The sequence below is a fragment of the Pseudozyma flocculosa genome, assembly GCF_000417875.1.
Source record: "Pseudozyma flocculosa PF-1 unplaced genomic scaffold scaffold00001, whole genome shotgun sequence".
Classification (NCBI taxonomy): Eukaryota; Fungi; Basidiomycota; class Ustilaginomycetes; order Ustilaginales; family Ustilaginaceae; genus Pseudozyma; species Pseudozyma flocculosa.
The window spans coordinates 1,832,014-1,859,292 of record NW_006920869.1 but is presented as its reverse complement, the minus strand read 5'-3'; the positions used below and the strand labels follow the sequence as shown (position 1 = coordinate 1,859,292).

Genomic DNA, 27,279 nt, shown 5'->3' with positions numbered 1-27,279 from the left:
TCGGCGTTGCCCATTTTCGCGACTCGACGACCGAGCAATGACTCAGCACACCTCATGCCCCTCGCCGCAACAAACAGGCAGGCCTTCACAGGCGATCACCTCCATCGCCCGGTTGCACAGGTTGTGTCCGAGCCATCTCTCCCGAACAATAGGAGACGCCGGCTTTGACGTCGACGAGACGCCATCGCTCTGCTTCGGCCAATGAATGGTGAACGTGCGCAGCGCGGGAAGCTTTGTGTTTCGGTTTGGATCTCAGGCGAGTGCACGACGAGCGAGGTCACGGTTCCCGGGGTCGGTACTTGCTGCGGTACAGCAGGGCTGACATGAATGGCGTCCCGCAACTTTCCCCACGCCGTCTTGACGATTCTAGACTTCGAGACGGGCTCTCGCTGGGATAAACGAGCAAATGTCGGCCTCGACGTCAGGCCTGCTTCGCCACCCTGCCCAACAAGAGGCCGTCAGGGCCGACTCGACCTTCGGCGATTTGAGCTGGTCGAGGCGTAGATCCGTGCTCGCCAAATTCACGTTCACGACGCCCACACCGCCAGGTTGGCTCGTGCCACTGCCTCGTTCCAGCTCTGGCTCGGAGCATGCGATATCGTCACTTGACTGCTGCCTGACGAGGAGAGGCCAAAGGTAGGTGGAGCCGCGTGGCGTCGAATGCTCCCCAGCGAGGAGCTTGACGTCGCGATAGTCAACGTTCGCTCGCTCGCGAGCTCTGCTGCAGGCGACCATGTGGATGGGCTCACTACTGTCCGCAGCTCTGTTCCTACATGGCTGCGTTCATGATTTCATCCCGGGACGGAGAAGACCGACGGTGAGAGAGGCGAATGAGGATTTGGCTGCGACGGGCACGGTGGTGAGGTTGCTGAACCGATTGGACGCGGGCGGACCTGCCCGCTCGTCAGGCAAGTGACCAGGAAACGTGTGGGTGGGCCGATACCGTGCCGCGGCGGCATCCCGCTCGACCTTCGGGATGGCATGAGTGCCGTCGGCGCAGTCGTAGACTTTGGGCGCCACGGTGGGCCGACTTTCGCCGCCCCGTCCCGTGGGTCCGCCCGGCTTGGACCGCGGTCGGGCTCAAAGCAGCCACCCAAAGCCGAGGGTCACGCTCACGCATCGCATGTTTGGGCCTCGAGGTGCGAGCTAAGGAGGATCGATCCAGGTTCCTGGCGGTGTGGTCAGCTGCGGCGACGGTGGCCCTCGTATGGACCCTGGGGCCCGAAGCCTCGAGGGCCGCAACGCCTGCCTGTTTTGCCATGCCATGCCAAGAAGAAGCAGGATGCGGGCCAGAGGGTTGAGTTGTGGTGTCGTGTGGCTTGAGGGCGGGGTGATGGGAGCTTGAGGATGAGCACGTTCACCTCTTGCATCGGTCGGCGGAGGGCGCACGGGGGCGTGTGGAACAAGTGGGAAGCTCGTACGAGACAGGGGATGGCGTAGAGAGGACGACACGCGACGACGCCAAAAAGGCCTGCGGTGCCGGCAGGCGTGGCTCGGGCCAAGGTTGACGAGCCCAAAAGTCCGGGGCACCGCCAGGCCAAGCCGAAAATGGAAGCAGGTCCCCCTTTCCCGCCCTTTTCTCGATGCGAGGCGCGAAGGAACGTGGACAGGACGTGCAGCTGCCAAGACTTTGCCCTGGTCGACACGTTTTGCCAATGGGGCCCTCTGATTGGCTGAACGGCCAGGACGTGCCACTCTGCCGCCGCTTTGGAAATCAGATCCTGCGCATCGAAAGGCGGAAGCCGGCTTCGCCTGCTGTTTCCGGGTCGCCACGTTGTTCATGCAAGGGAGGGCCCCTCCCCCCATCACGTCGCACCGCGCTGCACCCGTACCTGCCTCACTCCACCGCCGCGATCTTCCGCACAGGGCGTGAGCGTATCGCTGTTGGCTGCATCGTCGATAGTGGCGATGTAATGGTGGTGTGAAGATGATCATATCGATCGGAGAGCATGGCCTGTCTGTCTTGGATGATGCTTTGTTGCGATGGGAACAGACGGTGGGGACCAAGACGTGGGCAGAGTTACCGTTCGAGGTTGAGCAGAGAGCTGCGGGATCTCGATCCGAGCCCCCCACCATCGTCGTCGTCGTCGTCGATGGCACGGCTATTTGAAAAACGTCGGGCGGGGGTTGCGGCGCTCGCAGAGAAGAAACCGCGCTTGGTCGATCTGAAGCTCGCCGACGGATGTTTGCTGGCTCTCTTTCACAGCGCGTCCCAGGAGCAACCCACGGCAGACGATCTCGTTTCTGGCCAACTCCGACCCAATCTGAGCTCTACTGTACGACTTTCATCAAGGCTGGTGCCTACCACTTCCGAGGCTGCCTGTGACCATCGTCGGTGGCCGCGACCACGGCTTTCAAACGGAAAGGGTCACGATTGATTGCTTCGGGCGGCGCCCTACACTAGCGAGGACCAGAAGGGAAGGTGGTGGTCGACTCACCTCGCGAGGACAGTCAAGTGCGGATCGTGACCCGGATGGAGCGCCCCACCTTGACACCCAGGCACGAGACGAGACTGGTGGCAAGAGAGTCTAGTCCTTGTACGGCCGCTTGATGCCGCCCGCCGCCACCGCCGCCGCCGCCGCCGCCTCGTCCAGACCTCGGTCGGCGGACCGCGGTGCGGTGCGGCTTGGGCGGGCCCGAAGGTCGAGTACGTCGGTTTGGAAATTCGCCCCCGTGTTTGCTCCGCTCCGCCGATTCGAGGTCAACCCAAACTCTCGCCCGCCCGCCCGCCCTCCTGCCCGCCTGTTTCTTCTTGCCACCGCAAAGAGTCGACTCTCTGTCTGGCTGGGTGCACAAAGGCCGATCCGCGTGGCCTGTGGTTCTGGCCTCTGATTCGAGCCAAACTGGAACAAAGCGGTCCAGCTGGCCCCAGAGGGCAGCTCGGTCGCCGTCGCTCTGTCCGGCCTGTTTGCCTGCCTGCCTGCCTGCCTGCCCGCCTGCCCGCCAGCCTGCCTGCCAGCTTGCTGTCTCGAAGGGCCCCGTCCATTTCTGCACAGTCGCCCGCTCGCTTGCCCGTGCTCTGCTTCAGATGTGGCGGCGACTGCACCATGCTGTCCTGTCGGCTCTCCTGCTGGCGACCTGCCCGAAAGCGAAAACGTGGACCATCCAGCAGCTTCTCAATGGTCCGGCCAGAAGCAAGGCCATTCGCACCGGTCGTCGCCGGCCTCAGCGCGGGCGTTGCCATGGGCAGCAGACAACTGTCGCCCGTCCTCGCTGCCTGCACACAGCAGGGGGCGAGCGAGCGTAGGGGGGCCGCGTTGCCATCGTATATGAAGCGACCTGGTCTCGCTCCCCATCCTCGACTCGTCTTTCCTCGTCAACGCAACCACCCGCTTCTCTCCTCCTACCCTCCTACGGCCTGCACCGGTCGTCTTCGTCTGTCACCACCACCACCACCGACACCCCCTTCACCACCCCCGCAGCGATCGTCCATCATGGCTTTCGGTGCTGACATGGACGGCTGGGCCGGCAACGGCGACCTGGCCCTGGTCGAGAGGAAGAAGGCCCGCACCTTCCTCGGCGTCTCGTGGGGCGAGGCCAAGCTGCTCACCATCGCCGGTGTCGGCTTCCTGATGGACGCCTGGGATCTGTTCATCATCAACATGATCTACGCCATCATCCTCGTCGCCTACTACCCCAAGGGCACCAAGAACATCCACTGGGGCCTCGACGGCGGTGTCCTCAAGGCCTCCGCCAACATCGGCAACATCGTCGGACAGCTCTTCTTTGGCTTCTGCGGCGACTTCTTCGGCCGCTCCGCCGTCTACGGCAAGGAGCTCATCATCGTCATCTTCGCCGTCATCCTCCAGATCGCCGCACCCGACTCGATCGGCGGCCAGGGCATCACCATCTGGCTCGCCGTCTTCCGCTTCATCATGGGTATCGGTATCGGCGGTGATTACCCGATGTCGGCTTCGGTCGTCTCGGACCGCGCGCACATCGGCAACCGTGGCTTCCTGCTCTCGTGGATCTTCTCGAACCAGGGATGGGGCAACGTCGTCGGCTCGCTCTTCAGCGTCATCGTCATCGCCGGCTACCGCAGCCACGTCGACGCCGGCGATGTCCACAAGCTCTCGGGCGCCTGGCGCATCCTCCAGGGCCTCACCCTGATCCCGGCCTTCATCACCCTCTACTTCCGCCTCACCCTCGTCGAGTCGACGCGCTTCACCCAGGCGCGCAAGCTCCAGGACGACCCCGAGCTCCTCGCCCGCGTCGCCCAGAAGGCCGACACCTCGGACGAGGACATCAAGGAGAAGCACGTCGACGGCGTCGAGACCCCGCAGAACGAGGCCATCGGCCTCGGCTTCAAGTCGGTCGGCAGGCCCAAGAACGAGTTCATCGAGTACTTCTCCGAGTGGAGGCACCTCAAGACGCTCATCGGCTGCGCTGCGTCGTGGTTCCTGGTCGACATCACCTTCTACGGCATCAACCTCAACCAGTCCAACATCCTCTCCAACATCGGCTTCACCACCGGCTCCACCTGGGGCAAGCTGATGAAGACCGCCACCGGTAACCTCGGTAAGTGGGGCGGCAACGCTTTCATTTCCCCCGCACACCTCCACATCCGACCCCAGATTGGATTTAATTTTCCGCGACGCGTCTGCTCGCCACTCGCCACTCCGCCAACCCGACCGATATCTGACCCTCTACCTTCTCCTCTTCGCTTCTTTCGTCTTGGCCTTGCAATCCCTTCAACACCCGGAATCCGGCAGTGATTACCATGGCAGGGTTCTTCCCAGGCTATTTCTTCACCATGGCCACGATCGAGAAGGTCGGACGCAAGCCGATCCAGCTCGTCGGGTTCCTGGCGAACGCGCTTTTCCTTGGAATTCTCGGCGGCACCTTCGACACTCTCAAGCACAAGACCGGCCCCTTCTTCGTCGTCTTCGTCTTCCTCCAGCTGTCGTTCAATTGGGGCCCGAACTCGACGACCTTCATCGTGCCTGCAGAGGTGTTCCCGACGAGGGTTAGGGCCACTGCGCACGGCTTCTGTGCCGCTTCCGGCAAGCTCGGCGCGATTCTGTCGTCGCTGTTCTTCTCCTACCTGGCCAGCCATACCAAGGTCGGCACGACAGGCGTTTTCTGGATCTTCTTCGGCGTTTCCATCCTCGGCGCCGTCGTCACCTTCCTCTTCGTCCCCGAGACCAAGGGACTCGACGCCGACGAGATCGACCGCCAGGAGCTCGCCGCCAAGGCTGGCAACCTCTAAGCGACTGCCGCGCGGCCTTCGCATCCCCCCTCCCGCATATACCACTGTCGCCTTCCCTCGTCTTGTCCTGTCCCTTGATCCCCGCAAAATGATCAGCCGTCGATCTTTACGCCTTTCGACGGGATAGCCCCATAACGCGGTGCTAGATAGTCTTCCTTCTCGTCTTGTCACGACGGATCTCAACGATCTCCTCTCTTCGGGCATAATGTTACTGCTTCTAAACACCCCGTCCGTACTCCTTTGTGTGCGTGTCCTTGATCGAGTCGCCCCCGGTCTGACAGCAGCGTTGTCTCCCCAGTTGGGCCCGATTTCGCTGCTGGTGCTCGGCGGACCCCGTCAAAGAGTCCCCTAACCCTCCTGCGATCTGTCGTCCGCCGAGCACCAGCAGCGAAATCGAGCCCAACTGGGGAGACAACGCTGCTGTCAGACCGGGGGCGACTCGATCAAGGACACGCGCGCAGACGAAGAGGTTTGTGAACGTCGGGCGATGTTGCTCGTCAGGTCTTCTTGTTGGAGGAGGAGGACCAAGGGGTCCGATGAGTCGCCAGCTCTAGCGACCGACCTGACTGCCCTAACAAGATCGCGCTTCTCCCAGCCTTGACCCGGACGAGTCAAAGTGTAGCAACCGAGGCTAGGAGATGGTAGCACCGAGGTGACCTTGGCGGTGCCTTGGCGGCATTCTAGGCCCACCTTAGCTGGCGAGGCCGCCGCCAAGATGCCACCAAGGCCACCTCGTACGGCCTGACCTCTTGGCGCCAGTACGCACCAGGTAGAGCCAGAGATCCCGCCAAAACATCGTCGGTACCTCCAATGACCTCTCGGGACGATTTCGGCGGCACACCCGGAGAGCACGCTTGGCTGAACGGCAGTGCGGCTGAGGTTGCCGAAAGACACCCCACCTTGACCGGGCAGGGTCAGCTGCAGGATATGAACTCACATCGACCTCCGGCACCTCTCCCTTTGCCCCCGACCATCTCCTCTTCCGCTACCTGCCTTTCGCCTCTTGCTTCTTGGTACGTATCCTTGCCAATCATGGACCGTCATCCTTCTAGCCGCAGCTTGCTGACCATCTTCTTCCCCGCCACAGTCCTTCGAGCGCAGTCACTAGGATCCGCGGTGCCCAATACAATGCAGCGGGGCTGACGCTGCAGCTTATCTAGCGTTGAGACCGACCAGGCCGCCTCCCAACATGGTTACTTGCTATTCAAGCTGCCTCGTCGCCCAAACCTTTCCACGCGATTCAGTGCTGGTCCCCGTCCATCTACAGCCCTCTCGCAGAGCACCGTTCGGCCTAGACCTCACTCGAAAACGGTCGCTGATCCGGCGCCTTGGTCCACACGTTTGGCTTGACCAGAATCCGGCTCCATCTGTGGCGGCTATCAGATGCCCTCCTACTCTGTCACCGCCGGCGAGGCGAATGACGAGGTGTCTTTTTTATCGCACGCCCAAAGTCTTTGGCGTCGATCGGGGACCTGTTTTGGATCATGACGCCTCGACCTTTGGCATCGTCACAACACACGCAGCCGGCTCTGCTGTGCGTCGCGGGCGTTTTCTGTGACGCTGTTGCTGCTAGGCTGTTGGATCTGGGGCGTCGGAGGCTGGTTGCTGAGGAGGTCTCAAAGCTCTTTGTTGTACAGCTCGATGAATGACGCCTCGACTCTGGGCCCTGCGGTTGTCCGCTCGAGCGTGTGAAGTATGCGGTAGAGGGCGTGCGGGATGATGCCAGCCTCGGAGCTGTACGTGCCCATCTGCGACGTGAGGTCGCCTTCCATGGTATGCCTGCAGGTTGGCCGAGCATTTACGGTGCGGCGCAAAGGGAAAGTGGTCGTTATCGGTTAGTCGTGTGGACCAGGAAGCATGCTTGGCGGCTGCGACGGGAGCGCCGACCGCCTCGCTCTTGATGGCGGTCTGCAACTGATTGAGCGACGTCGGGGCGCGGGTTTGCTGAAGCAGTAGGCATCGGGTTGGGTTGTTGATGTCGAGGGGAGGGCACGCTGGTAGCCGAAGCTGGGTTGACAGGCGTCCTGCAGGATGCGCGCGAGGCGAGGCGGAGCGGAAGGCTTTGACTCTGCCGATTGCCGAACTCCGATTTTCGCTTCCTGGGCAAAGTCGGAACCGCGAGCACCAACGATGGCGAGCGAGCTCGAAAAGACGCCATCATCACGACCTTCGGCGGCTCTGACGCCATCCCGGCCGTGCATCGCGAGCGCCGGCGGCCGACACCTGCACCCTCGCTCGTACGGCCGAGTGTCCCGCTCTCGAGGATCATCCTTTTCCGTTGCGCGTAGGCCTGCCTCACTGTACTGTGTTGTTGCTTTGTCGTTTGCTCACCATCACGCCTTCCGCGTTCAGGCTTCGGCCTCCCACGCCCCACGCCCCGCGTCCCACGCCTTCGTCTCGACCTAGGTTTGACCTTACGGACCAGCGAGCGCCGCCGACTGCTCCACCGAGCACGGCATGGCTCCCAGCCTTTTCGCCATCAGCCCCGACACCCACGTACGTCAACGCAAGACTACTCTTGCCCGTGCAACCAACGTCACGCTTGCAATTCGCCATCGTCCACCCGCCGTTGGTGGCAGAAGTCCATGTCCAAGGTCGCGCTTGGACTTATGGAGCCCGCCGAAGGCGTACGAGGCCACCTCTGGAGCCCGATGGTCAAAGAGGCGCGTCTATAATGTCATGCCACCGTCGACGTGCTTCGATCCCCACATCCCTCGGCCTTCGACCGGCGTTATGGTGCCGGCCGCCGTCTCGTTGAGCCAGCTCATCATCGCGAGCAGAGGCCAGCCGGCATGCACACAGCCCCTCCGCAAGGCATGTGGGCAGAGCGCCGACGGCGCTGTCGTCCTCTAGGTCTCCTCCGAAGCCCCGGACTCAGGGGCATGCTGGCGGCCGCGCTGTGCCGGCTGGTCGGCGCTGTCCGGTGGCACAGCTTGCCTGAGCCTGGTCTGACGTGTATGCTCCCGGCTGCAGGCGCATGCCTTCCGGAGGCAGACCGTCGAAAGGTATAAGATTGCTCTCCCTTCGCCCTCCGTCTCTGCCTCACCAAACCCGCTCTCCAACAAGTTCTTCGCGGCCATCGATACCACGTCAGCCTTCACCGCCCTCGTCGACGTTTGCATTCCAATCCCCCCCCTCCCGCAAGCCACACCGTCACCATGGCCCCGATCGCCGTCGACCAGCGAGCGCCCTCGCCCCTTCGTGTCAAGAGCACCGCGAATCCCAAGGCGCTCTCCAACGCCAACGCCAACTACGAGTCGGAGCACTTCTCTGCAGGCGAGTTGGTCAGCGAGGACGACTACCCGTACAACGAATTCAAGCCCTCGTTTCCCGACGTCCAGTGGGAGCCTTACCAGCCCATCGAGCCCCCGACCGACCGTGGCCTGTTCGCCGACAAGGAGAAGAAGGCTCTGTTTGGGGCGGCCACCTCTGTCAAGGACCTCACCAAGACGATCGGCACCGAGATCGAGGGCATCAAGCTTGGCAGCCTGACGGACAAGCAAAAGGACGAGCTGGCCCTGCTCGTCGCTGAGCGCGGCGTCGTCTTCTTCCGCGACCAGCACGACTGGACCATCGAGCAGCAGCTCGACCTCGGAAGGTACTGGGGCCCCGTCCACAAGCACGCCACCACCGGCGTCCCCGCCCGCGGCGACCTCGACGAGGTCCACGTCGTCTACTCGCACCCGGACCAGAAGCTCACGCCGGAAGCCAAAATCTACCGTGGTCCGAGTCAGCACAACAGGTGAGTCGATCTCTCCCTCAGTGGGGTCCGCAGATGGTGTCGCAGCGTGCCGCCGTCGTCCATCGACTGACTCGTCGTCCGCCGCACTCGCCTTCCTTGACTCGCCCCAACAGGACGGAGCTTTGGCACTCGGACGTCACCTACGAGCTCAACCCGCCCAGCTACACGAGCTTCAAGCTGCTCGTGAGCCCAGAAGCGGGTGGCGACACGCTGTGGCAGAGCGGCTACGCGGCCTACGACCGCCTGTCGTACCCGATGCGCGAGTACCTCGAGAACCTGTCGGCGGTGCACTCGGCCGTCGATCAGGCCGAGGGTGCCCGGAGGTGGGGCAACGCGGTGCGCCGTGAGCCCATCGAGACCGAGCATCCGCTGGTCCGCGTGCACCCGGTGACGGGCTTCAAGTCGCTCTTCTTCAACCCGGGCTTTGTGCGCTACATCGTCGGCATCCCCAAGGCCGAGTCCGACTACCTCGTCTCGTTCCTCAGCCAGCACGTCGCCACCGCCACTGACTTTTCGGTGCGCTTCAAGTGGAACGCGGGCGATGTGGCCATCTGGGACAACCGCACCAACAACCACACGGCCGTCATCGAGGACATTGGCGTCTCGCGCCGCCACGCCGTCCGCGTCGCCGTCCGCGGTGAGATCCCGAGGGACAGCGCCGAAGGCAAGAGCCGCGAGGAGGAATTCTTCCGCCAGCGCGGCTACAAGGTCGACCGCAACGTCCAAAAGGGCCAGCGCCGCCAGGCCGGCTACAAAGACTAGGCGCAAGGCCGCCGCCCCTCGCGCCGGTCCCCATCGCTCCCCCTGTTCTCGCACCTCATGTCCCCAGCCCACACCCCGCTTCCCACAGCATGTTCCTCGTTCGCATATGTTCCTCGTCTGTACTTGTACATGTCCCCTTTCCCGTCAAAAGCCAATCGATTCCTGTCCACGCTCAATGAGTCGGTCGGTGGCGGTCCGGTCGGAAGGGCGACTCGTCTGGCCCGCCCGCGTGTTGAGGTGGACCCAGGCAGCGAGGGTACCGCCACCTCGGGCCCGAGGCTGGGTCCCCCTTCCCGGCCCGGCCCGGCCCGCGCGTCGCCCGCTCATCTTTCTGCGGCCCCCGATCCCGCACGCCCCTCTCCGCTGGCTGCACCCCCGATCTGCACCCCGGCCCTTCCCTGTCTCTTTCCAGGGAAGAGTCATACTCAAACGCGGGCTGATCCTGCCCGGGACGAGTGAGTGGTCACGATGCGTTATTCCAGAGTCAGAAAGCAGGATCGATCGAGGCTGCTGAGCTATTGAATTGCTCGACGTTGCCGGCGACGCCTCGTCGGACCTCGCCGCCCCCGTATTTCACCGGCGTCGGCCGCTTTCGGGGCGAGGCAGGCTGGACCCTTTCAGGGCAGCTTTGCGGGGGCCGTGGGCCGTGACTCGGTCGTTGCGCGGCGGTTCATACACATATAGAACTGGACGCGCAAGGCTCTCGGCTGTGGTCCGTCGACTACCCTGCCCTGCCTCGAGGTTTGACCGCAAAGCGCCTCTCTCGACATGAGCACCACCTCGACCATCGTGCTAGAACCTCCGCTGACGGCGGCCACAAAGGGCGGCCTCGCGACACCGGGGACGGCCACCTATCCACCCACACCCTCGCCGGCACCTTCGATCGCGCCCTCTGCTCAGCCTCTGACCGACATCGAGCACATCCCGGTCCACGATGATCCTCGGCGGTGGAGCGCGGCATGGAAGTGGACGACGCTCGCCATCCTCTCCTGGGCCGCCGCCATGCCGGCCATGGCAGCCAACATCTGGTTCCCCGCCCTCAGCCAGATCCAGGACGACCTCAAGACGAGCGAGGCGCTCATCTCGGCCACTGTGTCGCTCTACATTCTCGTGCAGGGCAGCATGCCGCTGCTGTGGTCGCCCATCTCGGACCTCTACGGGCGCAAGGTCTGCTTCCTCAGCGGCATGACAATGTACACGATCGCCTCGGCCATCGCGGCCGCCACGCCCACCATGGCCGGGCTCATGGCGGCTAGGCTGATCCAGGCCGCCGGGTCGAGCACCGTGCTCTCGATTGCCGCAGGGAGCCTCGCCGAGATCTTTGACCCGCAGGAACGCGGCAGCAAGCTCGGCATCTACTACGCCGCACCGATCCTGGGACCGGCCATTGCGCCCATCATCGGCGGTCTGCTGACGGAAGCTTCGAGCTGGAGGACCTCGTTCTGGTTCGTCGCCGGGTGCGGAGCATCAAACGTCGTCTCGTTCGTCTTCTACAAGGACACCTACCGGCGCGAGCGTAGCGCCGTGTGGCAGGTGGCTCTCGCGCGTCAAGCGACCGAGTCCTTGCCAGCGGCTGGCCGTCTCGACCACACGTATCAGCCGCCGCGGTCGCGGAAGGTAAGTGAGCGGCGGTTTGGAGAGCCCGGGACGAACGCTGACGCAGTTGACCCCTCCGCCGACTGCCCATCTGGATCCAGGTCCGTCCGCGCTTCGCCGAGCTCTCGCCGCTCGCCTCTGCCGGGCGCGTGCTGTCGAAGCCACACAACCTCATCATCCTCACGCTGAGCGGCCTCGTGTTTGCGTCCAACTACACGCTCAACTTTGCCGCCACGCGCACCTTTTCCGCTGCGCCCTACAACCTGTCGCCCATCCAGGTTGGTGCCATCCTGCTGACCATGGGCATGGGCGGCGTGGTGGGCTCGTTGGTGGGAGGGTGGTACTCGGATCGCTGTGTGCGGTCGACGTTCAGCGAGGAGACTGGCATCGATCCCGAGCAGCGGCTGCGGTCCATACGCGTGCCTCTAGCCATCTGCCCCATCTCGATGGTGGCCTTTGCCTGGGTCACGAGCCAGCAGTTGCACATCAGCATCAGCTGCGTCGCCCTCTTTGTCGTCGGTCTGGCCCAGAATTGGGCCTACAGCGCTAGCCTGTCGTACATCCTCGACACGAATCGTGAGTCAGGCCTGGGCACGGTGCCGAATGAGATGGGCGCCGACTGACAAATGAATCACATCTTCGCCACCCTTTCTCGGCACCGCAGCGGGGCGAACGACGGGCACGGTGGCGTGCAACTCGCTCTTCCGCGGCCTGATGGCGTGTATCGGCTCCGCAGTCACTAGCCCTCTGCAACAGTCGATCGGCATCGGCGCCATGTTCACCGGCTGGGCCGTCCTGGTCACGGTCGCCACGGCGTTTGCCATGATGCTCATGAAGCGCGGGAAGCAGTGGCGCGACAAGGAATGGAAGAAGCCCGCCAGGCGGTCGTAGAGCAGCGGCAGCGCATCCTGAGCCGCCGCACCAGAGAAGCTCGCTGGTCCTTTCGTCCGCTCGCTCTGTCCCCGCGTCTAGTGTAAACTACCCCACAAGGGCAAGCGGTCGTCCACGACGACAGATCATATCAGTTCATCTGTACCTGTACCCCGCACGGGAAGCGATGGCCGCGCATCGCATGATGGCAATCATGCTATTGAGAAGCGGCCTGCGTCGCCCCACGCGGGATCGAGGACACGTGTCCTGCGAGACTCAGTGTGGGGTCGTGTCCGGACTCCTTGTGGCCTCGCCGGTGCTCGATGGTGGACAGAGCCAGCGGCAAAACCGGCGAGAACGACGGCCGCAGCGGCGATGGTGGTCGAGCCTCGCCGGACGATGGCGGCCATCAATGCGTCCGCCATAAGGGCGAGCAGCGGGGCCGCGACTTGCCGGTTCCGGGTCCCGGGCGGCCGCCAGGACCGGCAAACGCGTCGAAGCCGAACCCCGTGGCCATCTGCGGGGCTCCCCTTCGAACGGCATCGCTTTGCGAACTCGAAGCCCGCCGCCGACGCTACCGGTACCGCACCCGGCACGCCCTCGACGTTCCCCACATCTGTCAAGAGCCGTTGCTGTCGAGGCCGGGGTCATGGTGCAGCCCTTACCCCGCATTCTAGAGGATCCCGTTTGTTGGAAGCATCGATCCGGGGTCAAGGGTCCCCTCGTTGTCTGCTCCCGCCCTGATCCGATCGAGATGGTGTCAGTCGGCTCCACCTGGCTGCCACTCTCTCTCCCGCCCTCTTCGGCATTCCCCCGACTTCCTCCGCGGCCTGCTCGTCAACCAACCGCAACTCCGCGCTTCTTCCTTGCTTGCCGCCCGCTCGGAGTCCGCCCGCCCCTTTGTGTTCCCCCACGGCGATGCGATGCGATTCGTCGAGCAGCAGGGCAGGCAGGCGTGCTGGAGCCGACAACGTGGGAGACGAGAAAGGCTGCAAGGACGGGTCGCACTCCGACCGCTTGGAACGCTGGCGCCTCGGTGCCTGCGTGGCTTGCTGGGCTCGCCCCGCCTCGAGAATCCTTGGCATTGGCGGAGTGGTAAACTGGATCGCTGGAAGCGAAAGACGGAGCGGGCGACGACGAGCGCCGAGGCGGCTGACGGCGACAACGTGGTTTAGCCGCCAGTCTTCCTGCTGGCCGCCCCTCCCCCTCGACACGAGGCGCTCCGGCAATAGAACGGGCCGTAGCCGCTTCGACGACCAGATCGCATCTGCCAACGACGTCCTCCCCGACCAGGCTATTCGCGGCAATGGCCCCCGCTTGACCATGGCTTCGGGCCGATGCGAGACGCCCAGCTCAGGGCTTGCAGAGTAGTGTGTCCCTGGACCGGCGCCGGTTCACGACTCGGTCTTGTCGAGCAGCAGAGAGTCGAGGGCGTGCGATCGAGCTCCGACCAAGGCCCACGTCGAAGGAACTGGGCAGGTCTCGTCGCAGGCACCGGGACAAGGGGTGGCGAGATAGCCGGCTGACTCGGCCTGGCAGACGTAGCGCACGGTGGCGGCGAGCGAAAGATGCTCAACCGTGGCGTCTTCTTGCTCAGTCGATCCTGGTTCCGTCGGCCTTGTCCGCCCCTCTCAGTCTGCCAGCCCCTCGAGGAGTCGGGGAGGGGGCACGCATGAGGCACTACTCTCAGACAGACGAGCCACCAGGCAGGCAGACACGACGGAAGAACCGGGAAAAGTACGAGCTAGTCTGACCCTCTGTCGAAACTGCAGCAGCATGCGACAGACAGACGAGCAGAAGCAGGCGGACTGCAGCCGACCCACACCGACGCAGCGAGGCTCAAGCCCTAGCCTGCCTCTCTGTTTCGGCCTCGCCGCGAGCATGAGAAGAACGTAACGTACGCAATGAAGCCTCCAAGCTCCCCGCGTTTGCTCGAGTGCACGTCTCCCTCACGCGGCCAGCAGACGAGGCCAGGCACGGTCGGAAGGCTGAACCGAATCAGGGCGGATTGAGCATGAGCTTACACCTCGCCCAATCACCTGCCTGCACTCACCGCCGACAGCCGCTGGCCAAATGACTCGAGCCGGATTCATATAACATCGCCCGCGTCCATCGTTGTCCTCATCCTCCTCCTCCTCTAAGCCTCCATCCTAGTCCCTTCCCCGGCCTCCTCCCCACTTCTTTCCTTCCCTCCCTCGACGACCACTTCGCCTTTATCGACTCCGGCCATCCGTGTCCGTGCCTCTCTCGCGCGTCCGACCCTCGCCATCCACGCATCGGCCTTCGCTCCGCCATGGCAGACCACGACCGATCCTCGAGCCCCGCCTCGGGCTCTCCTAGAGACTCCAAAGCTTTCAACGATGTCGTCACCCCGCCACACCTCGAGTCGCCGGAGCGCACTGCCCACATCGCCGCCGTCGAGAAGCGCCTCAAGCGCAAGATGGACCTCCAGCTCGTCCCTCTCTGCTTGATGATCTACCTGCTCAGCTTCTTGGACCGCACCAACATCGGCCAGGCGAGGCTCAATGGCCTCGAGAAGGACCTCAACATGAGCAAAGACGGCAAAGACTACCGCATCGCTCTGACTGGTGAGTGGCGCAAAAGGTGCAGAGAAGAAAAAACCCGCCACCCGCACACGCGACGCGCCTGCCTGGTTGCTGCGCCGCGGCAATGACCATGCGCTGATCGTATCCCCCTCCGTGGCCATCGCACATCCTCACTCGGATCCTCGTCCTATCGCCCTCGCTCAGTCCTGTACGTGCCATACATCCTCTTCGAGATCCCCTCGAACCTCGTCCTCAAGAAGATCGGACCCTCGATCTGGATCCCCTCGCTGCTGGTGGCGTGGGGCCTCGTCTCGACGCTCCAGGGCATCGTCCACGACAAGACCGGCCTCTACATCAACCGTGCCTTCCTCGGCTTCACAGAGGCAGGCGTGCTCCCCGCCCTCGCCCTCTACCTCACCTTCTTCTACAAGCCCCACGAGCTCAACCTCCGACAGGCCCTCTACTTTTCCGGCGCCTCCCTCTCCGGTACCTTCGGCGGACTCCTCGCCACCGCCATCTCGCAGATGGCAGGCGTTGGAGGCAGATCCGGCTGGTCCTGGATTTTCATTTTGGAAGGTATCTTCACCATCGTCTTCGGTTTGGCAGCGTTCTGGATGCTGCCGAACGATATCACGAAGCTGTGGTGGGTGACGCCTGAAGAGGCGGAGCTGGCGCGTACGCGTATGCTGCCCGCCCCGGAAAAGCCGGTGGAGGGCGGTCTCGAGGCTGCCGGCGACAAGGTGGCCGACCGGGACGTCCTCGGTGCCACTCGCGCCACGGCCGTGGTCGACCAGCAGGAGAAGCACGAGGTGACGGGCAGCTACGTCTTGTCCGAGGTCAAGCGGACGCTCCTCGACCCTCTCGTCCTCCTGTTTGCCGCGTCGGGGTACGCCTACGCCACGCTGCTCTACTCGGCCGCCTTCTTCTCGCCCACCATCATCAAGGCCATGGACAAGTACACCGTCATCCAGTCCCAGCTGCTCTCGTGCCCGCCCACTGCGGCCGCCTTTATCGTTTCGGTCGCCGTGGCCTTTGCATCGGACAGGTACAAGTGGCGCTACCCCTTCGCCGTCGGCTGCATCATCCTTGCCATCATCGGCACCAGCGTCGCCTACACCGCCATCGACCCCAAGATCCGCTACGGAGGCCTCATCATCCTCACCTGCGGCACGTATAGGTGCGTACAAGCCGGGCGAGATGCCACCTTGACCGCATGCCGTTTCACCAAACTGACCCTCGTCCCGTCTTTCCATCGACGCTCCTCTGGCTCCTCGCCTCACAGTATTCCTCCTATCGGCATCAGCTGGATGCTCAACAACACGGCCAGCCACTACAAGCGGGCCACGTCGATCGCCCTCTACATTGTCTTTACCAACTGCGGCGGCATCACGTCGACGTGGCTCTTCAACAACAACGAGGCGCCGCGGTTCGAGCGCGGCTTCCTCGTCAACCTCTGCCTCTGCTGCGCCGCCATCGTCCTCGTCACTGTCGCCGAGCTGCTAATGGTCATGGAGACCAAGAAGCGCAAGGCCGGCAAGCGCGACCACCGCGTCACTGAGCTTCAGGCCAAGGGTTGGTCCGACGCCCACATCAAGGACTACCTCGGTGACCGACACCCGCAGTTCGAGTACACCCTCTGAGCGGCTCGCTGGCCCCTAGAACCCCCCTGTCACGCTGTCCTTTTGCTCCGCTTGCCTCGCTGTCCCATTCATCTTTTGGGCATCATGACCTTTCCGCTTCGCTCTCGATCCTCGTTCCCCTTGGGCCTGCTCGGTCGTCCCGAGCCATTTCTTTAGAGTGCTACGCTATACCTCACGTCAATCTGTAACGATGATATCACTGCCTAAGCGACAGACAAAACCCCAGGACTGTGGTGGGGAAGAAGACGGTCAGCAAGCTGCGGCCTAGCAGGATGACGGTCCATGATTGGCAAGGCTACGTACCAAGAAGCAAGAGGCGTGAGGCAGGTAGCGGAAGAGGAGATGGTCGGGGGCAAAGGGAGAGGTGCCGGAGGTCGATCTGGGTTCATATCCTGCAGCTGACCCTGCCCGGTCAAGGTGGGGTGTCATGCCTCTTGACTAGCGTATTGACCAGACATCCGCATCAGTCCTTGCTTTGAACACCAGGCAAAGACTCAAGCTTCTCGCAGGTCGGTCCTGAGGACTGTGGGATTTTCAAGAACACAGAGAGGCGGCCATGGCGTTGAGCCAAAAGGGCTGTGCCGGGCGGGATGAGCCAGATCCACTGTGCGACGCACAAGCGCAATGCCGTGTATCCGGCCTCTCGACACACTACTACATACAGCAACAGCGAGAGGCATGTCTCGCCCGTATCTGTGCACATCAAACTGGGATCTTGAGATGACGGCTCAAAAGAAGGCGAGGGAACCCGGCCGTCGAGTCCCGTCCTCGCCGTCTCTGCGCAGGCTCGCCGATCGCTCGTCACCTCCTGATGGTTCACGACCATCTACGATGCGTAGACGTTCCTCGATCGTTCAAGTGGATCAGGACGATAGCGAAGCCAGTGGAGAGGGCGTGGAGGGGGAGGAAGGAGGGCTCTCTGAATCTTGGTCGGCTCGATGATCTGCGGCCCCGATACGCTGGTGTTCTCGGCTGCTGTGGAGTGACCCCGAGGGGCGGAGCAGCAAGATGCGTATCGTTTTGGTGGAGGCCGAGGTCTGAGTGGGTGTGGACCGTCGCGGGATAGGGGACCGGAAGGCAGGGGAGATCGATGGGGAGTGACTGAGGCGCATCGCTCGCTGTCTCGCAGGAAGGAGGTTGGACAGCACAGGCTTGGCCGCCACCACGTACAAAGCCCATTACATTGCGCTGGAGCAAGAAAGGCCGGTGTCGTTCAGCTGGCACCGGCCACCGGCGCCGTCGTGCGACCCCCTGCGGCATGCCCCGCCGCCTCTGCTGTGCCTGACGACGCCGCGGGAGGTTCCGATCTGAGACCGACGATCCGCTCAACTGCCTTGTCAAAGGCGGGGCTGCGAATCTGCCGAACCTTGAGCGGGAGTGAGGCATCCTGCATCGCAAAGAGCGTCGCAGCCGTCCTTTCGGGCTCGGCACCTCCGTCTGGACCGGCGCCTTGCGCATCGGTTGGGCTGCTGAGGAGGGCGGATGGGTTGGGCGGAAGGCTGTGGAAGGGGTTGGAAATGTAGGACAGGTAGGCGGTGTGCAGCGCTCGAAAGATCTGTAGGCCAGTATGTGAGGGGTAAGTAGGTCAGCCCTGGCAGAGGCAGCGGCACCGCTCGACTACGCAGGCAGCCTGAACGTACGGTGAGGACGTCGATGTCGCGAACAAGGTGGTCTGTCAACGAGAGCATGACCATGAACCTGACTCTCGTGCTCGTCTGGAAGCCGTATCTGCACGGGTCAAAGCGAGCGCAGCACGGAACCGAGCGTTCAGCAGCCTTACGTCCGAACTTTGCTCGTCGAGGGCGTGGGTCGACTGGCGCAGCTGTCACTCACACCGCAAGGTCCTCGAGCGTGTAGAGGAGACCGAGGTACTGCTCGGCGTTCCGGCCGTGCGCGGTCCGCTCGTCCATGACGTCGGTGGCGGCATGCGCAAAGTAGTGGTACCTCAAATCCGCCCCGTTGGTCGCCTTGGATGCTGTAGAGGACGAGGCGGATGACGATGCGGGGGCGCGGCCATGCTGGAAGTGCCGGACGTAGACGGGCGTGTTGCGCGGACTCAGGACCGCAATAGCTTGCTGTCGGGGGGCCGGGCAGATGTGGCAGCGTCCAAATGAGTCTGGGATGCTGCGGCGAGGTCGTTCAGAGGAGTGCCACTCACGATCCGAGGTGATGCTGAGAACGACATGGTCGTATCGAGGAGGTTCGGGGAGAGGAGCAAGGAGAGGCGAGGTGGTGGCGGGAAAGATCGAAGCGATGGGTTGGCTGCGATCCGTGCGCACCGACCCTCTTTTTTGGCTCTCCACTTGCAGCCTCGGAAGGCGGACGGGCCTCTGCCCATCCCAGCTCCGCTTCACCTGGCGGCCAACGCGACATTTCGACCGTCGTCCCATCCTCTCTCGATCTACATGCGCACACCTCGACCAGCCATGAGGTTCCACCAATCTCGAGAAGCAAGAACGACCATGCTTCGGGTGGTTCCGCTACACAGCCTGCACAAACTCTCTGCCGGACTGGCACGCAGGAAGACGAAACGACGATCAATGATAACGGTAGTGTCCGATGAAGGGGCGGAGATTTCTATGGATCCAGATTGGCGGGGCCAGAATTGACTGGCCCCAGAAGGCGAAGGACAGGCTGGACGATGACTGCTAGATCTATCCTTCGCTGCAATAACGTTGAACCGAGCCAGGGACGAGAGCCTCAGGCGCTAGCGAAGGGGGCCTGGTGGCTGTTCGCGGACAGGTTCTCAGCCTAGGCGTCCTGGTGGTAGGTGAACTGTCCCTCGGCCGCCTTGCAGGCGTTGATGAAGGCCTTCTTGGCATCCTTGAGTTTCTGCTTGTCCTCGAGGCTCTTGCTCGGGTCGTGGATGCAAACGACAGAGCCGTCGCTGCTCGGGTTCCAGTCCTTGCAGAGGTCGAGATTGGCCTGGAAGTAGGGGTACACCTCGTCCTTGCGCGCGTCGTCGCAGGTGAAGAGGAGCTGGTTCTTGGGTCCGTACATGCGCACCTGGGTCATGTCGACGTAGGTGTAGGTCGTGTATGCGGCGTCGAGGTCGGCCTGGCAGACCTGCTTGAACGTCTCCGGGTCGCCCTTGTGCGACTCGGTGTCAAACAGGCAGGTGCTGTCGCCCTTGGTCGAGACGCTGTAGCCGGAGCACACTCCGTTCTTCGGGTCACTGACAAAGTCGAGCGTCTGCTTCGAGACGTCGTGGCAGGTCGCAATCTCGCGGCGAAGGGACTCGCCGTGGATCAGGTGCTTGCCAGGAGTGTTGTCTAAGAGGCGTTTAATAGGCGTCATTACGGATCAGTCAGCCACGGCCAGGGGAGGCGATGCGACGCGGGAGGGAAAGGGCACTCTGGTCCGTCTCGGCTTACCATCGATGAGGTGGATCGTGTATGAAGGGATCAGGTCGGCCGGAGCGGCAGCGGCGCCCGCCACGGCAACGACGGCGATGATGAGGGTCTGGGCGAGGCCGAGCATGGTGAGAGTCGCGGGGCCAGTCGTGGGGGTGTAGGGTTGAGAGTTACCGGGAACGGCAGCCTAGTCCAGACGGCCGCCTTTATGTACTTTTACACATGGCATATGCCTCGACACGGCGGTACGTACTGGTCGTTCGATTGCATCGATGAGGGCGGTGACCTCCTGCAGCGATACATACTGTAGGCGTTCTCTCGCCCCAGTCTGACGTACACATGAAAGGTATCGGTGCATGGGACCGGGACCATGAAACCAGCTTGGTCTCGTACCACTGGAATACTGCCATGACGAGGTGGGTGGCAATTTGTGTACATAAAGGTGGGCGAGAAATGAAGAGGTGGGGCGAGGAAGACGGACTCCCGATGACTAGTTTACATACATGAGCTCAAAGCTCTGAACCCCTCTCTGCTGGCGGATCATCGCGGCTTGGCCGGCGAGGACACACCGGGGGACCCGTGGCAACGGTGGGGCCATCCGCGACCGGCCCGGAGGCATTCGACCATGCCGACACCCGCGCCGTCATACGTAGAACGCTGCCGCACGGAGGGCCGCCTCCGTGAGGCCGGTCCAAGCTGCGGTCAGCAAGGGTACGGCAGCATCTGCTGTCTCGTTGTCGAGTGGGGCCAGCAGGCCGGCATGCCTGATCCCCTCGACGATTCGACGCGCCGAGGGCGCTACTCGACACCCCTCTCGACGCGCAGCTGAACCACGTAGAACTCGCTCGGCCGTGGCCAGTCCGTGAGCGATGTCCGCTCACATCCTTCGACGTGCCCACGACGTTTCTCTCGAGCGACTGAAGTCATGAGACCGTGACATCACATTGTTCATTCGACAACTGTCATTAGGAACGGGGCTCGTTAGGAAGAGCATAGAGAGGGGGAGGGAAGGCCAGAGCAGTGCGAAACTACTGTGGAAGCCTCATCGCGTCTCGGCGAAAGGCCGACCGCGAGGTCTGCCAGCGATTCTGCTCAGCGCGATGCTAAGACACCCCACGCCTTCAGGGCTGCGGAATGCCCTTCCTGCGACCACAGGGGCCGTCCTCGACGTGGGTGCCCCGGTTGACGCAGAACTCGCCCTCGGCCGCCTCGCAGCCGACGTAGAAGGCGTTCTGGAGGTGAACAAAGGTCTTGGCATCGTCGAGCTTGGCCTGGTCGGGAACGCAGACGAGCGAGTCCTTGGTGCCCTCGCGGGTCGTCTTGCAGGTGTGAGTGTCGAGCTGGTAGTAGGGGTAGACGGTGTCGAGCCGGGCCTCGTTGCAGGTAAAGATGAGCTGCGACGCGTTGCGCGGCTCCACCATGAAGATGTCGATCTTGGTCGTGTTGCTGATCTTGGAGTAGACGGCGGGCGCACCGTCGTGCCTGCACGCCTTCCTGAACCTGTGCACGGCGTGCGGGTTCGTCTCCGGGTCAAAGTTGCACGTCCTGTCCTCGGCGGTCCTGGTGCCGTAACCCTGGCAGACGCCGTGGCTCCTGTCCAAGATGTAGTCGAAAAAGGCGTCCGAGGGGTCGCTGCACCTCGCCACCTCGCGGTGCACGATCGTGCCGGCCTGAGGGTTCGGCGATGGCACGTTAGCTGATGGTCAAAGTCGAGGCGGGGCAGAGGCGAAGCGTCAATGCCGAGCGTGTGAGGAGAGCGAGTCAGCTACCGGAGAGAGGGGTTCGACCCGGCTTCTACAACTCAGACGCCATCGACGCTCACCGTTGACGAGGTGGACGACCTGCTTGTCGTCGCGGGGGCTGGGCGCCGCATCGACAGCCGCAAGCGCCATGGCGGCAACGACGAGGGTCTTTGTGATTCCGAGCATGGCGAGGGTTCTTGGACGGGCTGGTCGTATGTGTATCGTGAGTAGAAGGAAGACTGTTCGAGGTTGTTTTCGAGAGCAAAGATGGCAAAGTGCTTGGTACCAGGAGAGCACCATCAGTGGGTCACGACAGGCCTCTTATACAGCCAGGTCAGCGCCACGCTCGTGCGTGAAGCCACCTCTTCCCTAACACGTACCCCCTATCCGCCTCTCTGTCGAAGGTCTCGACCTGGCTTCTGCGAAGGGCCACTACCACCTGCTTCTGTGCGTGACTCTCCGGGGTCAGCCTCACAAGCCGGTGGGGTGCAGGTTTTAGTGTGTCGCACATGTCCCTGCGGTCATGGTCAGGCTAGGTGGATACAAGGTGGGGAGGACGCTCAGGACCTCCGGCGACTCAAAAGGGGCGATGGCGGCGCAGCGACGAGCAGCCCCACCCTCCGAGGTGCGCTCGGAAGACGCCCCACACCGAGGCCCCTCGACGAAGCTGTCATGTCGCCGGTGAGCCGGCTTCGTCCTACATCATCGCACCGTTGTCCGATCCGCCTTCGGCTGCGGCCCGACTCACGACGGACCCACAACCCGTCCCGGCTCTCTACTTCCGGCAGCCTAGGCTGTACTCGAGGAAGGCTCAAGCGAGGTTCGGTCATCCAAGGCAGTGTCTGGTGTTCGGGCAGGCGGGCGGGTCCGGTCCGGTCCGATCCGATCCGATGATACATACTACTGCATGCAAGCTCCGCATTCTACCAGCAGGACAGAGGTCTAAGGGGCCCGATGGCTGACAGCCTACCCACTGCGAGCTTTGCGGCCCGCTTCAGCCCAGCTTTTTGAGCGCACCCCCGAGCTTCTTGGCGAGGTTCTTGTACTTGTCATGGTCACCGTGGCCACCTCCAGAGACGCCGTGGGTCGCCGCCTCGGGAACGGGCACCGGGTTGGGCTGGTGATGCTGGTGGTGGCGGAAGTGCTCCTGGTCGTCTTCCTGCTCCGCGCAGAGGCGCAGCCGCTTGCCGCAGTTGGGTCGGCCGGGGAGGTAGGGGATGCCATCCGGCGTCCACTCGAGACGGTGGATGCACATTTTGCGAGGGCCGCCCTCGTGCTGCAGCGCGTGAAAGACGATGAACGTGTGCCCCTCGACGCCCTCGACGATGCACGCTCCGCCTGGGCCGTAGATCTTGCGCGCCTCGTCGGTGCAGAGCAGCGGTCCGGAAGCGGGCTGGTACGGACCGCAGATGCCGTTGCGGGAGATGGCGTACGAGGTCGCATAGCCTGCGGGCGCGGGCAGGGCAAAGGACAAGGCCGGCCGCTGGTCAGTGTCGCTCCAAAGCTCTGCTGCTGGAACTAACGGGCCAAGGTACTCACTCTTGTTCGAAAAGGTGCCGCTCGAGTAGAAGAGCACGTAGGTGCCGCTGGGCTGGTGATAGGTCAGGTAGGGCGCCTCGAGCAGCTTGCACTGGTAGTCCATTGTGGGTGCCAGCAGCGGGACCATGTCGTCCTCGAGCGTCAGGCCATCCTCTGACAGAACCTGGAGCCACAGCTGCGGCTGCAGCGTGTACATCTTGTCCAGATCGCTCTGTTGACCAGACAGGGTCAGGGGTGCCGGTAGAAAGCAGAGTTGTAAGCCTCTCGCCTTCTGTCAGCATGCTCCGTGTCGTCGCATTGCCGTGAGCTCACCTTGAAGACCAGGAACCGTCTGCCCGAGACGGGGTCGTCGAACGGCTGTGGATCGATGCAGCCACCGGTCGCGCCCTGAAGTCAATATGTACCCGACCGGCAGGGCTTGTGGTCAGCACAAACGCATCAAGGGGAGCCACGAGGGCGTCAACGCCTTTGATGAGACCCACTCGGCTGATGATGGGACCATTCGAGACCCAGCGGTAGGGTCCGAGCGGAGAGTGTTGCGAATAGGCAGCGCCGATGCACTGCTTGCGGAAGCGGGTGTCCTGGGCGGTGAGGTACATCAGGAAGCCGCCCCTGCCTTGCGGGGCGGGAACGACTTCGGGGGCCCACAGAAAGCCCTGCAGAAGCGCGGGCAATAACGGCATCGTCGTCAGCATGGTTGTACATCGAGTCGCGGGGCTGCCGGTGCCTATAAGCGGCGCAGGGACTCACCGGCGCGCCCGAGGTCCAAGGGGGCAGGGATTCGGGCAGGCAGTCTTTGTCGTGGTGGGTCCAGCAGCAAAAGTCGGTCGAATAGCTGCACTGGATGTTTTTGCCGTTGGCGTTGGTGCTGAAGGCGTACCAGGTGCCGGCCTGGCGGTCGTAGAAGATGCCCGGGTCGGGAAAGTCGTGGTCGACGACTGTCCGGGCGGGGTGGGGCGGCGGTGATGCAGCTAGGGCGATTAGCAGTAGTAGTGTGGGTCGTGGGTCGACGTCAGCGCAAAGGGCGGCCAATCACTCACCCGGGTTGGCGTAGCCTAGATGGGGATGCGGGGCCATGATGTCGTCGTGGCGGTGGTTGTCTTCGCTGTCGGGTGGCCGATGGAAGGGCGAGAGCGGGTGTGGCAGAAGTGACGTGGTGGTGGTCGAGGACGACGGTCCTTTGTCGATGTCGTGGCCACCGTCGCCGCTAACCCTCCGTCCTACCCTTTTCCAGCCGGCAAGACGCCGAAGGGAGGCGGAGGCGAGGTGGCCAGCCAGTAGTCCTACGTAGACTAGCCCAGAGAGCACAGCCTCTTGGCTGGCCTGCTCCTTGTCGCATCTCGCAGCTCGCTCCGGCCTGGCTCGGCTTGGCGTCACTCTGCCTGGCAGGCCAGCAAGAGGTGGAGGCCCTCACGTGCAGCGCGGCCTCGATCCGGGATTCGGGGTTGGCCGTTTGTCCTCGTCGCGCCAAGTCGGAAATTGGCCAAACGGCCCGGCACCGGCAGCCAAGCAGGCAAGCCAGCTTGCAGGTCCAACATCTCTGGCCCGCGCTCCGAGGCAGGCGCGTCAAAACCAACACCCACCGCGGGCTGGCTCGACAAAAACACACACACACACCCACACACCTCGGGCCTGGCTGGCTGGCTGGCTGGCTGGCTGGCGCGCGCGTTCATCCTGGCAACCCTTGTCCCGACGCTGGCCCACTCTCTCCCACATCTTCCCGTCCTCCACCTTCGTCCATCATCGCCTTCATCACGGACGCATCGCCACAGCCATCCACGCATCCGCCCAGCTCCATCCAGCTGATATCGCACCGCGCCGGGGCCGCCTTCCCCTCTGCGACCCCTGCGACCGCAGCGCTGCCCATCATGGCGCACGCCGCCAACCGACGATCCACCTTGGCCTCGGTCGATGCCAATCAAAACTACGGCCAGGGCTCTGCCATCCCCGTCCCCTCGTCGGCCATCAAGGCCGTAAAGACCTTTGGCGCTGCCGGAGGCTATCAGCCGCGCCAGTCGATGCTCCCGCAGCAGACGCACCAGCCTCGACACTCGATGTTGCCGCCCTCCCAGCAGTCGGCCCTCTCGCAGTCACAGCAGCTCACGACACCCCATCACCTCGGTCAGAGCGGAAGGAGGGGCGATGCTGGCATGTACGCCAGCAGGCAGAGCATCGCCTCGGCGGGCAGGCAGAGCATGGCACAGCCAACACCAAAGTAGGTCATCCATCCATCCTGGCCCTCGATCGCCGTGTCCACGATTCGACAAATGGCGTTGCATTGATGCTGAACCGCTTATCATCTCTGTTGTCGCCACTCCGCCCCCTTAGCCACCGCAAGTCGATCGGAGGCCGTCTGTCGATCGCGCCGGGAAACATGGCCAACACGGCCAGCTCGAGCGTGCGCGAGACTCGTCCGATCAAGGACAAGCACTACAAGAACCGCATGGGGGCGGCGGTCAAGGAACATCTTGAGCGAACCGGCTTCACCATGGCCGGGTGGGACCTCAACAAGGGCGTTCACGAGCCAACCCAGTCGGCCTTTACCGGCATGTTCAAGCACATCTACTCGACCTGCATCGACGAGGGCTTCAAGATGGGCAGCGACGGCAAAAAGTTCGAGGACGAGGTGCTGACGCTGATGAAGGAGATCAAGTACCCGGCCGCCGACGAGCTCAGCAAGACGAAACTGACGGCGGCGGGAAGCCAGAGCAACTGGCCCTACTGCCTCGCCATGCTCGAGTGGATGGTCAACCTGGGCACCTCGGCCGACCACATCGGGGCCGGGCCCGTCTCGCGCGTCGACGAGGACGAGGACCTCCAGTCGCTCTTCTTTCCTTACCTCTGGAAGTGCTACGACCGCTTCTGGGAGAACCAGGACACGTATCCGGAAGAGTTTGAGGAGCTCGAGTCGTGCTTTGAGCGCAAGAACGCCGCCATCGAGCAGGAGCTCAAGCAGCTGCAGGAGGAGCACGAGAAGCTGTCGGCCGAGCTGGCGCAGTACACGGGCAGCGCGACGCCGCTGGCGACCGAGCAGCGGGAGAACGAGATGCTCGTCGGCGACGTGACCAAGTTCAAGCGCTACCACGACGACGTGCTGGTGCCCAAGCTCGAGCGGACCAAGAAGGCCAACGAGCGGCTGCTCGACGAGATCAGGGAGACGGAGGTCGAGATCCAGACGCGGCGGCACGAGGGCCAGGAGCTGCAGCGGCAGGTTGACGCGCAAGAGATGTCGGCCGAGGAGTACGAGCGGATGGCGACGGAGCGCGACCGGCTCCACAAGCAGCTGCAGGACCTGGCGGATCTCAACAAGAAGTCCACCGAAGACTGGTACCGCCTGCAGCTCAGCTTCACCAACAAGCAGCACGCGGTCGAGAAGCGGATCCGCGATTTTAACCCGCTGGCTATCAAGATCAAGCTGTTCCCCCTCGAGCTCGCTTCGGGCAGGGTGCTGCACGAGCTCGAGCTCAGCCCGGGCAACCCATCGACGATGCTGCTGCCGGGCATCGACGTCAAGGGCATGCTGCGCCCGCGGGTCGAGGTGCTCCGCTCGCACGCTGCCAGCCAGTACCGCGACGCGTCCAACAAGCGCCTGCACCAGCAAGAGAAGCTCGAGGAGATCAACGAGCGCGTCAACACTTCCAAGCTCGAGCTGGTCGAGGAGGAGACCAAGCTGAGGACGCTGCGCGAGCAGGCAGACGAAGCGGCCAAGGTGAGTTGCGACAGCTCAGTGTTGTGCTGAAGCTGCGTTGACGGTATTCGTCTCTGACCCATCGCGTCGGTCCTCGCACCTTCGTAACTTTGCCACAGACGAGCGCCATGGTAACGGAGCAGAACGCCAACGACCAGCAAAGGACCGAGCTCAGCATCAACCAGGCCGACTCGTCGAGCCGCACCGTGCTCAACCAGGCCGAGTCCCGCCTCGGTGATCTTCGCCTCAAGTGAGTCGATGGGTTCCCCGCCCGATCTGTCGTGCCGTCCTGCCCAGATCGCCAGGCTGACCCCACTTGCTCGCCCTGCTCCTCCCTATTGCGCGAATCGCTCGCGCCCGGCAGAGCGGACCAGCTGGAAGAAGAGGTGGAGCGCAAGCGGTCCCGGATGGACGACGAGATGCTCACGTTTGTCGTGCTGCTGAGCAAGATGAAGGGCGACGTCGCCAACCAGCTGCGCGAGGTCCAGGCGCAGGTCACGCTCAAGAGTCGCGACGACTAGCTGCCAGGCGGCCGATCCACCTGAGCATGTCCCATCGCTCTTTCTCTCCCTTTTTCGATCTCACATACCCC

At 63.3% G+C, this 27,279-nt stretch overlaps 10 protein-coding genes across 10 annotated transcripts; 6 read left to right on the top strand and 4 right to left on the bottom strand.

Annotated features, from left to right (window-relative positions):
* Positions 1-3,434: 3,434 nt before the first annotated feature.
* On the top strand, positions 3,435-5,209 carry PFL1_00640 (uncharacterized protein; the record flags this gene model as incomplete). The annotated part of the gene is made up of 2 exons (XM_007878133.1): positions 3,435-4,518; positions 4,713-5,209. The coding sequence occupies 2 exons, from the start codon at positions 3,435-3,437 to the stop codon at positions 5,207-5,209; spliced, it is 1,581 nt and encodes a 526-aa protein (XP_007876324.1).
* Positions 5,210-6,398: 1,189 nt separating this feature from the next.
* Positions 6,399-6,767, top strand: PFL1_00639 (uncharacterized protein; the record flags this gene model as incomplete). The annotated part of the gene is made up of 1 exon (XM_007878132.1): positions 6,399-6,767. One exon carries the CDS (start codon positions 6,399-6,401, stop codon positions 6,765-6,767), a length of 369 nt encoding a protein of 122 aa, XP_007876323.1.
* A 1,600-nt stretch (positions 6,768-8,367) lies between these two features.
* Positions 8,368-9,713, top strand: PFL1_00638 (uncharacterized protein; the record flags this gene model as incomplete). Its single annotated transcript, XM_007878131.1, has 2 exons — positions 8,368-8,951; positions 9,065-9,713. 2 exons carry the CDS (start codon positions 8,368-8,370, stop codon positions 9,711-9,713), a joined length of 1,233 nt encoding a protein of 410 aa, XP_007876322.1.
* A 768-nt stretch (positions 9,714-10,481) lies between these two features.
* On the top strand, positions 10,482-12,200 carry PFL1_00637 (uncharacterized protein; the record flags this gene model as incomplete). The annotated part of the gene is made up of 3 exons (XM_007878130.1): positions 10,482-11,330; positions 11,411-11,885; positions 11,974-12,200. The coding sequence occupies 3 exons, from the start codon at positions 10,482-10,484 to the stop codon at positions 12,198-12,200; spliced, it is 1,551 nt and encodes a 516-aa protein (XP_007876321.1).
* Positions 12,201-14,472: 2,272 nt separating this feature from the next.
* PFL1_00636 (uncharacterized protein) lies at positions 14,473-16,365 on the top strand (the record flags this gene model as incomplete). The annotated part of the gene is made up of 3 exons (XM_007878129.1): positions 14,473-14,767; positions 14,930-15,902; positions 16,008-16,365. The coding sequence occupies 3 exons, from the start codon at positions 14,473-14,475 to the stop codon at positions 16,363-16,365; spliced, it is 1,626 nt and encodes a 541-aa protein (XP_007876320.1).
* Positions 16,366-17,578: 1,213 nt separating this feature from the next.
* PFL1_00635 (uncharacterized protein) lies at positions 17,579-18,550 on the bottom strand (the record flags this gene model as incomplete). The annotated part of the gene is made up of 4 exons (XM_007878128.1): positions 17,579-17,920; positions 18,006-18,093; positions 18,199-18,440; positions 18,524-18,550. 4 exons carry the CDS (start codon positions 18,548-18,550, stop codon positions 17,579-17,581), a joined length of 699 nt encoding a protein of 232 aa, XP_007876319.1.
* Positions 18,551-19,116: 566 nt separating this feature from the next.
* PFL1_00634 (uncharacterized protein) lies at positions 19,117-19,845 on the bottom strand (the record flags this gene model as incomplete). Its single annotated transcript, XM_007878127.1, has 2 exons — positions 19,117-19,637; positions 19,740-19,845. 2 exons carry the CDS (start codon positions 19,843-19,845, stop codon positions 19,117-19,119), a joined length of 627 nt encoding a protein of 208 aa, XP_007876318.1.
* Positions 19,846-20,839: 994 nt separating this feature from the next.
* Positions 20,840-21,646, bottom strand: PFL1_00633 (uncharacterized protein; the record flags this gene model as incomplete). Its single annotated transcript, XM_007878126.1, has 2 exons — positions 20,840-21,414; positions 21,541-21,646. 2 exons carry the CDS (start codon positions 21,644-21,646, stop codon positions 20,840-20,842), a joined length of 681 nt encoding a protein of 226 aa, XP_007876317.1.
* An 808-nt stretch (positions 21,647-22,454) lies between these two features.
* On the bottom strand, positions 22,455-24,076 carry PFL1_00632 (uncharacterized protein; the record flags this gene model as incomplete). Its single annotated transcript, XM_007878125.1, has 6 exons — positions 22,455-22,906; positions 23,000-23,210; positions 23,312-23,386; positions 23,482-23,655; positions 23,750-23,937; positions 24,040-24,076. The coding sequence occupies 6 exons, from the start codon at positions 24,074-24,076 to the stop codon at positions 22,455-22,457; spliced, it is 1,137 nt and encodes a 378-aa protein (XP_007876316.1).
* Positions 24,077-24,867: 791 nt separating this feature from the next.
* PFL1_00631 (uncharacterized protein) lies at positions 24,868-27,208 on the top strand (the record flags this gene model as incomplete). The annotated part of the gene is made up of 4 exons (XM_007878124.1): positions 24,868-25,214; positions 25,328-26,708; positions 26,807-26,937; positions 27,052-27,208. The coding sequence occupies 4 exons, from the start codon at positions 24,868-24,870 to the stop codon at positions 27,206-27,208; spliced, it is 2,016 nt and encodes a 671-aa protein (XP_007876315.1).
* Positions 27,209-27,279: the final 71 nt, after the last annotated feature.